The following is a 14,284-nucleotide window of genomic DNA, read 5'->3' on the forward strand; positions in this document are numbered from 1 at the left end:
TTTTCAATTCCCATAAAGTATCTAGGTCGAAGATGCATTGAAGAAGAAGAGTGCAAGAAAATTAAGAATCGGCTTTCTATTTCAACAGACATAGAAGAAATAATTTGGAAACCATTTCAAGGAGAATGTCTTCCCTCCTGCCCTCCAGGATATTCAGTAAATGAGAGCAACAAACATCAGTGCTACAAATGTGAAGGCCGGTGCCCGAAAAGTAAGGCCTATTTGAAGTATTCAAATTATTGCTTTTCAATTTAAGTCCACCAGCAGCCGAGCGGTAAAGTCATTGAACACTAATAGTTCTTTCCGGGGTTTGAAACCCAGTAAACGGCCTGGCTGCTTGGGCGTTTTTCGCGATTTTACCCCGTGTAACGTATGTATGAGCCAGTTCCCTGAAAAGTTCTTCCTGAAATGCAGATAACCCTCCATGGCTTGCCGAGATGAGTCTGGCCAACATGAGTTTCACATTACGTGTAGAATATTTTGGTTAAATATTGATTACAACAGACAAGTTAATGAACTTACCAACTCTTACCATGTCATGCACTTAAAAAGATGCCAATAAAAGCTAGGGTAACATGATGATTTTGTAAATGTGCTGTGAAAAAAAATTCATAAACCTTAGTAGGCTAAAGGCAAACAACTGTATCAAAAAAATTGTGACATACCGTGGAGACTGTATTGGTTCATCTGTCTTTGGTGGTGAACCATTATCCAAGCTTGGGGTGTTTCAATGTAATGTATCACAAAATGAATGCATAATATTTAAACTTACATGTTATATATATAAATAAATTATTTCTGTATGCTCTTCTGTATTGCATTAATTTCTTCACACACTTTTAGTAATGAAAATTTTAAATATATTGAAAAATTACTCAAGTTATGTGTTTTTCTAGTAATCTTGGCTTTGCCAGTAACCAGTGACCCTGTGCACTACAAACACAGTGCTGGTTACCAGCGACCTTTGTGGCTTTCAGCGTGTTAAATGTATGTTAATAGTTCCCTTTATGTAATCTGTGATTGTAGCCCAGACGGTATAGTGGTTAGCGGAACATATTACAGTACAGAACATCCCGTTTTTGAATCCCGGAGAAGACATATATGTTTGTAAATGTACAGTGTCATTCCGGAATGGTGGCACTCTAAATGTACAGTGAACTGAAAGTCCTCTCGTGTGGATTAGTCATGGAGGTAGGAAGTTAGATGGAGTCGCCCTAAACCGGTTTCCCCATACCCTTGTAACGAATTTGAAAGACAAGGGGTAGCGTAGATGGTTTATTTGATTTCTTTCTAGTCTATATGAAAAAAAAAAAAAAAAAAAAAAATTATAATAAACTTATAAAATATTGTTCTCACAGTAAGGTGAATAAGTTGGTGTTTAGATGAAAGTTCTGGTTTGGAAAGTTCAAAACGAGGGTAGGCTCAAGATGAGGCTGTCTTGAATAAATCGAGCCTCTCGGCCGGTGGTTGCCGGACTGAGCTGTGTCCGAGTAGGGTGCTCTTCGTAAGGTAGCGGCAGCCCGGCTACCTCGCTATAAATCTCGTGACTGAGATATTAGTATCGCTCTACACAGAGCGAAACAAAAATTTGCTCGTGGCCGAGCTGGAAAAATCACGAGAAAATGTTTCTCTCTCTACTTACTGCAACTAACTCTCACTTTTTTTTTCTCTTTCGAACTGCATTCCGTGATTTTGTTCAAATTGTCCTGGGCGTGTCGGAAAAACTTCCAGGATCCTTATTTGTCCATAATTTTTAGAAGCGCCTCTTGATTGGGGAGAGCACTTTGATTAACAACTGTATATGATGAAGACAGCCTGGGAAAAAGTCCGTGGGAACTTTCCGATTCCCACTGGGGTCTCAAACCGGGTGGTCTTAGACACTGAACCTATAAATTTGTGAAAGGAAACTGAACAATGTCTCCTTTCGAACAACTATAAGAGGAACAAAAAGCTAAGATTGTTTTGTGACTGCTGGTCACTTCCTCTTTCCGAGAATTCGCTGAGAAATACTATGTCCGTGGGAACTTTCATGGTGGTCATTCTTTTTCTGAGAACTTCGTGAGGGTCGATAAATAGCTTAAGACGTTACACGCTGCTTTGAAGCACTGGCAATCCCTTCTTTGGTGACCAAAACATTGGGTAATTTACCATTGAGTTCAATGGGTTTTAACATGTTCGGATGTAAATATTTTATACTTACGTCGTAAATATGCATATAAATGTATATATTTTCTTTTTCTACAATACTTCAGACTCCTTAGTATATGAAAAGAGTACATTTTAAAAAAGTATTTCATTCTGAACAGAATTAAATGCTATACTTTTCACAGAACAGTTTGCTCAGAATGGTTTAATTTGAAATATTCTCACAAGCTTTCGTTAATCACATTTGAAAAGAAAATTAAGGAAATTCGATTTGATTCAGTTAAAGATTACAAAAATTAAGATCAAAGTTTATTGTATTATTAAAATTATGCATTATTTCTTTTCTATTTATAGAGCTTCTTCCTAAAATACTTTCTCAAATATGACATGATTTTTTTAGCTTCTAATGCATCTTTAAATCGAAAAATATAAGTCAATTTGTAATTAATGCTCTATTCAGTCCATTTCAAATGAGAGCACCTTTTAATTTAATAGTGAAATACTTTAAATAGTACTTAACTTTCTCTGAATATTTCTGAAAGGGAATAAAGTAAGGATTATTTTTTATATATTATTTTAAACTTGTAACTGACTTATTATAAAATGTAAGGGGAATAATTCTTTTAATTTTACTTATTAGATTTTTTTACCCTTAATTTCAACAATACATATTTCAAAATCTTCTTTATTACTATCTTAAATACGCATCTCATAGAAATTGCTTTACAATACCTTTTAACAGATTGCTTTCTAGTACGAACAATTCTTGCTTAAATAGTTTTATAACGTATTTGTCAACAGAATGTCAATTTATGTTTACAATTCAATGTTAAGGTTATTATATATTTAGATAATATTTATAATCATTATAAATTTAGATACATTTAATAGTTAGATTTCTTCACAGTAACTTTCACAGTTATTTATGAATGAATCCTTAATTTCAAATACATTTATAAATAATTTAATAAATATTTACGTATTTTGTTAAAGGCAGATACATGCTTTTTGAAGCACATGCATAAATACCCATACATATTTCATATTTTTCATTTCCGGCATGTGGAAATCTTTAATTTCTGTGCATTCACTATATTTTTCGAGTAGTTTACACTAATTTTAAAAAGTACATGTTACAATAATATATGGATGTGAAAAAAATTTATTTTATTTAAAACATTTTGGCGTCTGGAACATAAAATAAAAGTATCGAATACCGTATTAAGGGTATCGAAAAATGTATACAATTTTAAAGCTACGGTGAGGTATTTTTCATTCTTTAAGCATAGCATTTTTGCTAAAATTTTTATTTTTATACTTCAACAGCTTAGAATTTATGAAACAAATTCATAATCAAAATTGCTATTGTTAGTTATCGAAAAATAACCAAGATGTGATTTTAGCGTAAATGTTGCTAAACTATAGAAATTGGTATTATTCATTATACTAGGAATGTTTCTTTTATGCGGAAGTGTCCTGTTTTTCGGTTTGTATGGAATTGTCTTGTGTCGAAATACTATCAGAGTGCTGTCAAGCGAGCTTCTGAATGTAAACAGAAAACAACCATCTGGTGACCGAAGCTTGGGAGCAGTGCTTCACTTCTAATGCCGATTTGGCCGCTCCTTCCTTTTTTACCTCCATGGTATTAGTGGAAGGGGAGAGCTGTGGGAGACCTCCTGGTGCTCTCCCTCTGAATTGGGGGTGGAAATAGAAGTCAAACCTCTCTTTGGAGTATGTTCTGGCAGCCATTGTTCCATGTAATATGGGCAAGACAATAACAACATGTAATCTGTGGACTTTAATGCAGTAATAATTATTTTCTAGAAAGAGTTTCAGAACCATCGCGAAAATATGCTTGACTCATTGAATGTAATGAGAGTGTATGATTATCATTTTTCAGTCAGGCACAGTGTACAGTCTCATGAGTGTCACTTGTTTTCCCAGCGCCGGCGCAAGGTTATCCGGCGCCCGCCTGCAAAATAGCTGAAGTCGCCCCCCTTTTTTTTTCTAAATTTTTGTGTAGGAGAAGAAAATTTTGAAGAAAGCATTTGTTGAAATTGATTTTAACAATTTATTGAGAATAATTTATTTTTTTGCATTTTATATTTAAAAATTTTTCTATAATTTATTTTGCATGTATTTCTTGACAGATTTCATTTTCAATGGCAATCAAAGCTAAATTTATGAGTCTTTCCTGTGATATACTTGAACGTAAATCTGTCTTGATCAATTTTAATTTTGAGAATGATTTTTCGCTGCTAGCAACACTAACAGGAATGCTCAGTACGATCTTCAAGTTCGGGAAGCACAAATTATTTGACACAATTAAGTTCAAAATATTGAATGGGTCATTCATACCGGCTGTAAAAATGTCTTTCGAAGCTACTATTTTGTCATAGAGTTCTTCTGCGTTAATATCTTTATTGTCATCACACTGTAACAATTTTTCTAATTTATCACATTTTATTTTGAAATTTGCGTTATCGATTTCTGATAAATTACCCAGGAAACTAAAATTATCACAGTGATTTTTCATTGCATCATATCTTTCGTTTAATCATGTCCAAGCAGTATCCAAAATTCTAAAAAAGATTCCTAAAATATATTCCTAAAATTCAAAATATTAAGTTGTAAAAATTAATTTCACTTGACTTTTGTGTTTGAAATAAAAAGTGACATAAATATATGTCGATCGCCTTCGCTTGTGGCGTCACAAATCGATGGAGGAGGCCTGTAGATATCTAGTTGTCCTTGGGTGTAGCCCCAGAAGCCAACTTAATATTAAAAATCTAATAAAGATTCTCAACGTTTTATGAAAATAACTGAATATAAAACTTCAGTTCTTTACTTCGGCCATCTGGCACTTCACTGTGATTGGTCGAAATCTAGATTGGAATCCTTGTCAGAAAAGATGATATGGAAAGATGCACACGGAGCATCAGCATGGAGTACTGACGAGTAACACTTAATTATTGGCTTGCCTAACTGAGTGTGCAGCATAAGGTCAGATGAGCAAATCGTCCGGGATGATTTCGTAGCTCAGAATATACTCAAAGTTAGCTGTACTGTTGGTCTTTGCTTTCCTGAAAAAGTTTCCATTTATCTTGGATATAGTCCTTGATATAATCAATATGAAGGTCGCGATGTAAATCTTCATTTCTAATATAGTATGGGGCGTTAGTGATGGTTCTCAGGATCTTATTTTGCAGAACTTGGAGCCGGTGAATTTCACTTGCCTTAGCACTTGCCCAGGCCGAGGAGGCATATATGATAACAGGCCTGACAATTGCAGTGTAAAGCCTTCTTTTGCATGCAAGGTTTAATCCAGAGTCCTTAGAAAGTAGGGGGAAAGGTTTTTCACAATGTCGTACGCTTTTCCACACACACTGTTTATGTGTGTATTCCAGGTAAACGATCGATTTAAAATGACTCCTAGGTATTTTGCCATGCTTACAGTAGGGACTGTTTTCCCGAAGAGCGTAACATTACAGGTGAGAGGGTCTGTGGTCTTGAATTTTCTGATAACTAAAACTTTTGACTTCTCTGGGTTGATCTGAATTTTCCATCGGTGACACCATGCTTCAATATTAGGAATAATCTGCTGAATCTTTTCCAAGGCGTGGTTTGGTCATCTGTACTTCGTGATGATGGCTGTGTCATCCGTGTAGCATGCTAACATAATATTAGGGTCTTGACTGAATTTTGGAAAGTCATTTACGTATAAAATATAAAATATTGGTTCAAGGATACTTCCTTGTGGGACACCAGCGTAAATTTGATGTGGGTTTGAACTGGAATCTCCTTGCCGCACTGAAAAATTTCCGGAGTTCAAAAATGAGCTGAGGATGAGAATAATTTCCCGTGGAAAATTCAAATTGATGAGCTTAAAAATAAGTCCTTTATGCCAGACGCTGTCAAATGCGCCTAGGGTAAGGTCCTCAAGCGGCTTTTTATATGCCTTTTGTCTTTCTGTACAAAAGCATTCGCGAACCATGGACCTATAAGAGATAGACTAACCTAGTGGGCAGAACGCGCGTCACCGACATGTCGGCAAGAAAGAGTAGGGACGATCTGTTTAACTTTAACACTGAAACCTATGGCGTTTGTATCACATAACTCTTTTTAATTATTAAATGGGATACAGTCAAAAGTCGTTAATCCGGACTCGTCGGGACTTCGGCGATTCCGGAATATCGATTTTTCCGGATTATAGATCATCAGTTTAAATCTCGTAAGATGGCATGCAGAAATTCTAAAATTAAAAATATGAAACCGTAATTTATGAAATAAAGAAAATTATGATCTAAAGGGTATCAAAATTTACAAAAAAAAAAAAAAAAAGCTTAATATTTATTTGTTTTCTTTATTAAACATTTCTTTCAATGTAAGTTGTTTAAGTTGCTTCGTTTTAAAAAGTCTTTAATTCTATAAACAGACATAATTTCTTGTTCAGTTACAAAGTTCCCCTGTTCAAGCCCCGTTAATTGCTGTGCCGAGAATACCGACTAACTTGTCAATCGAAATTTTTTCGTTTTCACTAACCTCTCTGTCACATTCTTCATGTCTTTATCCATTTTTTGCAGCAATTACACTTTTTGTTTGTTGGACATCAAACCATACTTTCGTTTTGTAGATCCTTTGGAAGTTCCAGCATCAGAAATTCTCTTTGACATAATCGAAAGTTCAAGTTTACTTTTATAAAATTGCTCTTACAGTCTGCAAAAAATAATAAGCGGGATCCAAATCGAAGATTATGCAATGATAAATATTAACTGAAATAGAAAATTAGGTAATTTTAGCTTACACTGTCCGTTATACAATAAAAATAAATAATATTCTGCACTTGCGCACACGTATATGCGCAGTAGTCAAGGTCTTACGCGCACGCGAAAAACGCCTGTGCGCATGTGCCAACGCGGCGCATGCGCAAAAAGTTTTTAGCTTTGAGGTCCGGATTATAGATCATTCCGTATTATGGGTGTCCGAATTAACAACTTTTGACTGTATATTGTTTAGTGATGAGATTATGAAAGCTACAGTTTTTTCCAAATAGGATTTAATCTATCTCATTAAAGCACTTTTTAACTGCATTTCGCGCATTTTTCCCACGTGTAATTCTTGTACAAACATCTTTACTTTGGTAAAACGGTAAAAATTCTAAGCACAAAATTTATGAACCTAATTTTGCGTAAAAATAAAGTAAAATTAAATAAGATTGATAGTACATGATGCTTTGAAATAAATAAGGTAAAATTAAACAAGATCTGATTTTTTTTTTTTTTTTAATTTAATGAACATTTTCAAGCAATGAGTTTCCAAACTATAATAACATTACAAAAACATCATATTTATTTGATTATGTGATCATTAAGTTATTAAAGTGGATTAGTTACTTTAATAATTCATAAAATTCAGAGCATAAAATTTTCTGAGTGTAATGAAGGGAAAAAAAAAGATAAAATAAAATCTAGAAGTACTCAGATTTTATATTACGCCCAAAAGGAACCTTTTTTTAAAGTTTTATGTGTTACCTATATTTATTGAATATCATGTTCTTCGTAAACCACATACATTTGAATACAGCATATCTTTACAATTTCCGCACTGGAGATAAAACTGTTATTTTCCATACAGCGCTCGCTTGCTTTGAACTCGTTGAGTTTGTTAATAAAAAATTCGCTAAAGTTTTACAAAATATGAAATAGATTAAAACAAATTCGAAATTCGGCCATCCAGATGCCCATGGGATGGAGGATTACATTATTCAAAATTTGATGGCTCTAGATACTGTCGTTTTTGTCACAGTGCAAGAAACATACATGTATTCATGCAGATTCTTCATTATTTAATTTCTTTACATATAATACAGGGCGATAATATTTGGTAACAACAATTTTCAAGGAGACACGGACACTTATAGTAAAACAGCGCAAAATTCCGCTTCGAAACTAACAGCCTTTCTAGGCTACTAGAAATAAATTTTACAAAATAATCGCTATAAAATACAAGCAAAATTAATTAGTACGGTTAAATACAATTTTAATATTAGAATTAAATGTATAAAAAATTTTTAAGGAGTCAAAAGTGTTTATCACTGTGATGTATTATGAAATATAATTGAAATAAAATTCCTTTATAGAAATTATGCTATAATACTCATCTATAATTTAAAAAAAGCAGCACAATTTAGAATTTTAAACAAAACTTTCAAAAATTCGTTTTTAAATATTTTAGTACTTTTTACTTATTTACATCAATAAAAGCATAAAAATTGCAAGAGAAAATTGCTTGTTTGAAATTTTCTATTAGTTCAGATTTAAAATATTTTTTTCTAAAGGAAGTAGTTACAAATTTCCTTACAACATAGGAAATGCTAAAAAAATATCCAGCCCTGAAACCATGCAATAGCTTTATAATTATTTGGAACATTAATTATGCTTGATAAATATGCTAAATTTTTAAAAATCAATCTCAATTTCAAAAATAAAAGTATGTAGAAATTCTAATTTGTGAAATGAGACGCTACAATCAGCTTTTTCTTGACAATTATACACGCTGCAATAGGCAACCAATGTTAAATTTCTGCAAGTCATCCCTACTCCTCCGTATGTGATCAAGGTGACAGCCAGCAGCGCCACAGACGAGGGAGAAAACCCGTTTGGGTTTGTCTATTTCTTATAAGGTTTATGGCATGAACACACCAAGATGCTTAATTGGGGAGTCTAGTCATTAAATAAATTGTATAAATGTTGAGAATTTGGACTTAGACTATAAACACCAGCAACCCCCCCCCCGAAATAGAAAATAAACTCTCTATACAAGTGCACAGATAGCGAAATATCCAGCTATCTGTCGAAAACCGAAATTACCGATATTACAACAGCACCCACATTACAATAACAATAGTTTACTAGTTTATAAAATAATATGATCGGTGATAAAAATATAACAACCTGGCAACTAGGTACCTAATCGCCTTTTATAAATTGCCGTGCTGTACGCTTAGTTTACCAGCCTCCTTTTTGCCTCGAGTATTGCTGATTACTTGAACGATTGAATATGGATCGTATTGTTTAAGGCGTCTTAGGTTTCAATTTTTATCTTGCTTACATTCTTCTGCATGTTTGGACAACTGAAAACTATACATCAGCGTAAGTTTTTAATAACCATGGAATTTAATACTCTGCTATAACTATTATTTCTTTAGGTATATTAAAAATCAATAACCAGGATGAGTAAGAAGGAAACGAAAGGCACATATATTTAAATATGATTGTAGGCAAATGGTAATAATATTACAACTCACTTATGTAGTAATTCTTGAATACTTTGTAAAGTTTTTTTGGGAGGGAGGGAAAAACACACTGGTCCGCGAAATTTTTCGTAAGTTTTACCGGTCAAAAAAGGTTGAGAAACACTGCTCTATAGAGTTTTGCGTTTTCGTCCATGCAAATCTTGCCCTCCCCACCAACTCCCATGAAGAAAATGAAAAGTTGGTGCCTGTGTTCATTCTTACATATGGCAAAATGGCAAATTTTCCCTGATAGAAAGGGCTAATCCGTTCCCTCCTTCCCATCCTCACAGAAATTTTCAAGAAAAAACTCGTATTTCACTGTATACATTTTAAATAAAAATATAATAAAAACGATAAAATAAGGATAAATAGAAATTATATCAAGTAAAATAAAATAAGAACGTACTTCATCAAATGGAATTTTCTTTTCCAATAGTAGTAAGGTTATTGTGCATCGAAAATTTTCTTCGCCAACCACTCAGTGACTCAGTAAATACGAAAATGGAATGTGTAGATGATACATAACATGTGGCTTTCTAGACACGTGGAAAATGACCGTTATCTGGTACTAGATGGGCAGAAGGGTCATTGTGAGTTGTGAACAGCATCTGCATATGTAGTCGGTTTAAGTACGGTATTACCTAGATTTAAACTTGCTCACAGCGTGAATTCCCAACTCGAAATTCTTTGTGTGATACTATCCCTGACGATTGACGGATGGGTGACAAGGCATTGATGGATGAGCTGGAGAGGAAAGGTGGGGAGGGGCAACACCTTCTGTTAGGAGGTGTTGGGAGGGGGCGTGAACTCCCATGGTCCCTGTCCTGTGTAAGCATTCAAGGAACATTCCCCGATAAATGCACATTCTTTTGCATTTAAGAAAAAAAAAAAAAATGCTCTGTGTCGTTCGCTGGTCGGCCCCCTTCCCTTGGTCGGCGCCCACCTGCAAAGAAGGCCTTGCGGGCCCGCTTCCGCTGGCCCTGTGTTTTCCTCTAGTTGCTATACTAAATGGCATATTATGAATGTCTAATATAATGGCATGTGTGTGAGAGAGAATTTCCTGATGATGCATGGTGAGAAAAGCTGAATGTTACAGAAATGAAGCAATGATCATTACTGGTTTAATATTTCTTTAGTCTTGACAAACAAATTCTTAATAGACAGCTTAAGATGGATGTAATCTGCATGCCTATTCTTGATCACTTGTGCCTTTTTAGATCCTTATGGCAATGTAACTGAGGAAATGGAAAAAAGGAACTAAGCAGTGACATATTAGCAGAGTGGAAAGCAAGATAAATATGCGCAAATTATATGTCAGAGGTTAGGTCAATAATGATTCAGTTTTGGTATGATTTTATCTTTGTTGGCTAAGTAAGATGTTAATTAAAGTTTAATGTTATTATTGGGTGAAGCATTGTTTAAGTTCCTTCATAATAAACATTATACAGTACAAAGTCAAAAATCTGGACTCGTTGGCAATTCCAGATTTGGGATTTTTCCTGATATTAGATCATCAGTTTAAATCTGGCAAGATGGCATGTAAAAATCATAAAATTAAAAATGTGAAATCGTGATTTATGAGATAATGAAATATTTATGATTATGAAATATTATCCACAAAGCATAAATATTATGAAATATTTATCCACAAAGCATATCAAAATTTACAAAAAAAAAAAAAAAAAAAAGCTTAATATTTATTTGTTTACCTTAGTAAACATTTCTCTCAGTGTAAGTTGTTTAAGTTGCTTCGTTTCTTATTCTAATACAGTACAATTCCAGAAATCCGCAAAGCTTGGGACCAGAGGTTGTGCGGATTTTAGGATTTTGCGGATTTCAGGACAGAAAAGATAAAGCATAATATTTGGACTAAAAGTACAAAATGAATAAGGCATATTAGATACATTTAATTAAATTATTATATACATTATTGCAATAATTTATTATATGCATTAAATTAGTATTACATATATAAATTGATTATATTATTCATTGTAATATATGTACACAGCATCGAGGTTTGCCGATTTCACCTTATTCAAAGATTTCCGGTTTGGGATTCCAGTGTTAGAATCACTATTGCTGTGAAATTTCAACAGCTTTTCTTTATTTTTCCATATATCATACACAATCGTGTCACGATTCCATACCATTCTGCTATAAATCGAGGAGTAGCACCTGCTTCCATCTTTTGCAGAATTTGCACTTTTTGCGTTACCGTCAATGCAACATGTTTACATTTTTCAACGTTACAAGCAGTAAAATCACGAGCGCGTTTCTTATCTGTCGTATTAAAAAGGGCTGAAATTTTAAATATTCTTAATTTATCCACAAAATATCTGGATTAAAAAAAAGGCAGCACTAAACAATCTCGTGAAATGAAATAAAAAAAGCTCAGAAAATACAACAACGTGAATTGTGAATTTGAACAAAGAGTTGAATGAATCGTCTGCTTTTTTACCTTGATGCAGATTAGAGGGAAAAAATTATCTTATTTATTTTAACTTTTTTATATCAATAATTTGATATTAATTTGGTATTTCCGTTTCGACTCATTATTATTTGGTAATTATGATGTCATTTATTCAGTAATCTTCGATATTTCGTACTCAATGTTGCGGTTTCTGGAACATATAAACTGAATGTTTATATTCTGAGAGGCAACGCAGATATCAGGAATTGGCGGATTTTCGGTATTTGACTGTACTTTCTCTTTAATTCAGTTATCCTTAATTCAAATAGCCCTAAATATAATCTTTGGATCTGTGAGTATCATCAACAAATTTTTTTTTTAGCATATGGAAAGAAATTTTTGGTAAATTTTTCCTTGCCAACATTTTTTAGCTTATTTAACTTAAACCTGTAATCATCGCCAAGCGTAATGTCAACATAAAAGGTTACCATACTTCTTTATTATTCACTTACTAAAATTAAAGAGAATTTATTACTGAATTCAATACAAAACACAAAATTCAATTATTTGCAATACAAAAAAGTTATATGTACTTTAATATAAATAAAAAACACAGTTATGAAGTGGTTTGTAATGTCTAGCTTTCCTGGCCAATCACTGTTCTTGTTCGGAGAACCAATCAAATGTTAGTAACTGCCAGTAGAAGCTGACATCATGTTTACACTTGAAACAATTCATTATTTTGCTTTGTTCTGTTGAAGGAGGACCTGTTTCTTATACACTGCAATTACAAGTAGGAATTTTTATAAAAATTTTTAATATTTAGTCAAGAAGCAATGACATCAAATAAAAGAGTACATTGGATACCTAGAAAGAGATGTAATATTATTGTGTTACGAGAAAGTGGTCTTTCCTACGCTGAAATTGCAAGACAGGTGGGTGGTTCAGTGACTACATCTGGAGTCCGAAAGTTTTGTTTACGATATCAGGAGACAAATTCAATAAAAAACAAAGAAGGAAAAGGACAAAAAAGGTGCACCACATCTATTGATGACAGAAGAATAAAAAGACTATGTTTCTAAGATAGAAAAATGTCATCAGCGGCCATCAGAAGTGATCTGAATGATGCTGGTGTTTCTGTAAGTTCAAGAACAATCAGGAGAAAATTAACAGATGTTGGACTGAGAGGTAGAATTCCATGAAAAAAGCCTTATCTTAATTTTCAGCAACGAAAACGGAAAAAATTTTTAATATTTAGTCAAGAAGCAATGACATCAAATAAAAGAGTACATTGGATACCTAGAAAGAGATGTAATATTATTGTGTTACGAGAAAGTGGTCTTTCCTACGCTGAAATTGCAAGACAGGTGGGTGGTTCAGTGACTACATCTGGAGTCCGAAAGTTTTGTTTACGATATCAGGAGACAAATTCAATAAAAAACAAAGAAGGAAAAGGACAAAAAAGGTGCACCACATCTATTGATGACAGAAGAATAAAAAGACTATGTTTCTAAGATAGAAAAATGTCATCAGCGGCCATCAGAAGTGATCTGAATGATGCTGGTGTTTCTGTAAGTTCAAGAACAATCAGGAGAAAATTAACAGATGTTGGACTGAGAGGTAGAATTCCATGAAAAAAGCCTTATCTTAATTTTCAGCAACGAAAACGGAAAAAAAAAAAAAAAAAAAGAGTACAGTGAGCAAAGGAACACATTAATTGGACAGATGATCAGTGGTCACAAGTTATATAGAGTGATGAAACTAAGATATCGTTATTCCATAGTGATGGGCGAAAATATGTAAGACGTAGAATAGGAGAAGAGCTACATCCTGACTGCATTCAAGCAACTGTGAAGAACCCAGTTAGTGTTATGATTTAATCATGCATGTCAGCAGATGGTATTGGTCGCCTTTGTGCCATCGATGGGACACTGAATGCCAGAAAATACATTGACAGTATTCTAGAACCAAAACTTCTACCTCCATCAGAGATCTCTTTCCCAACAATGCTTCGTTTATTTTTCAGCAGGATTCTGCTCCTTGCCACACGGCCAACAAAAGAGTGGTTTCGTACAAAGAGCATTAAATTGTTGTCATGGGCAGGAAACAGTCCTGACCTCAATCCTATCGAAAATCGTGGCAGCGTTTGAAAACTCTTGTCCGAATGAGGCACCCATCAAATAAAATGGAACTAATTGAGGCTATAATTGTTTCCTGGCATCATGTAATAACGAAAGACGAGCTTAAAACTCTTGTCAGCTCAATGAAACGTCGATGTGAAGCGGTAATAAAAAATAAAGGGTACCGTACTAAGTACTGATAACTCACTGCAATCATCACTATCTAATGTATATCGATAACTATTATCGTTTAACTTTTTTTGTATTGGAAATAATTAAATTTTGTGTTTTGTATTGAATTCAGTAATAAAT

At 33.6% G+C, this 14,284-nt stretch overlaps 1 protein-coding gene across 4 annotated transcripts in view; it reads left to right on the plus strand.

Moving 5' to 3' along the window:
- LOC118200281 (insulin-like peptide receptor) overlaps positions 1-14,284 on the plus strand; it is a 529,147-nt gene that overhangs the window by 340,886 nt on the left and 173,977 nt on the right. For all 4 annotated transcript variants that reach the window (XM_085818478.1, XM_085818480.1, XM_085818477.1 and 1 more), the window contains one exon: positions 19-211. In XM_085818478.1, coding sequence (XP_085674604.1) covers positions 19-211 — 193 coding nt within the window. The remainder of the gene's footprint in view (positions 1-18; positions 212-14,284) is intronic.

This window comes from Stegodyphus dumicola, chromosome 6 (genome assembly GCF_044657685.1).
Source record: "Stegodyphus dumicola isolate Sdum_Otavi_A_Nest chromosome 6, ASM4465768v1".
In the NCBI taxonomy this organism is placed as follows: domain Eukaryota; kingdom Metazoa; phylum Arthropoda; class Arachnida; order Araneae; family Eresidae; genus Stegodyphus; species Stegodyphus dumicola.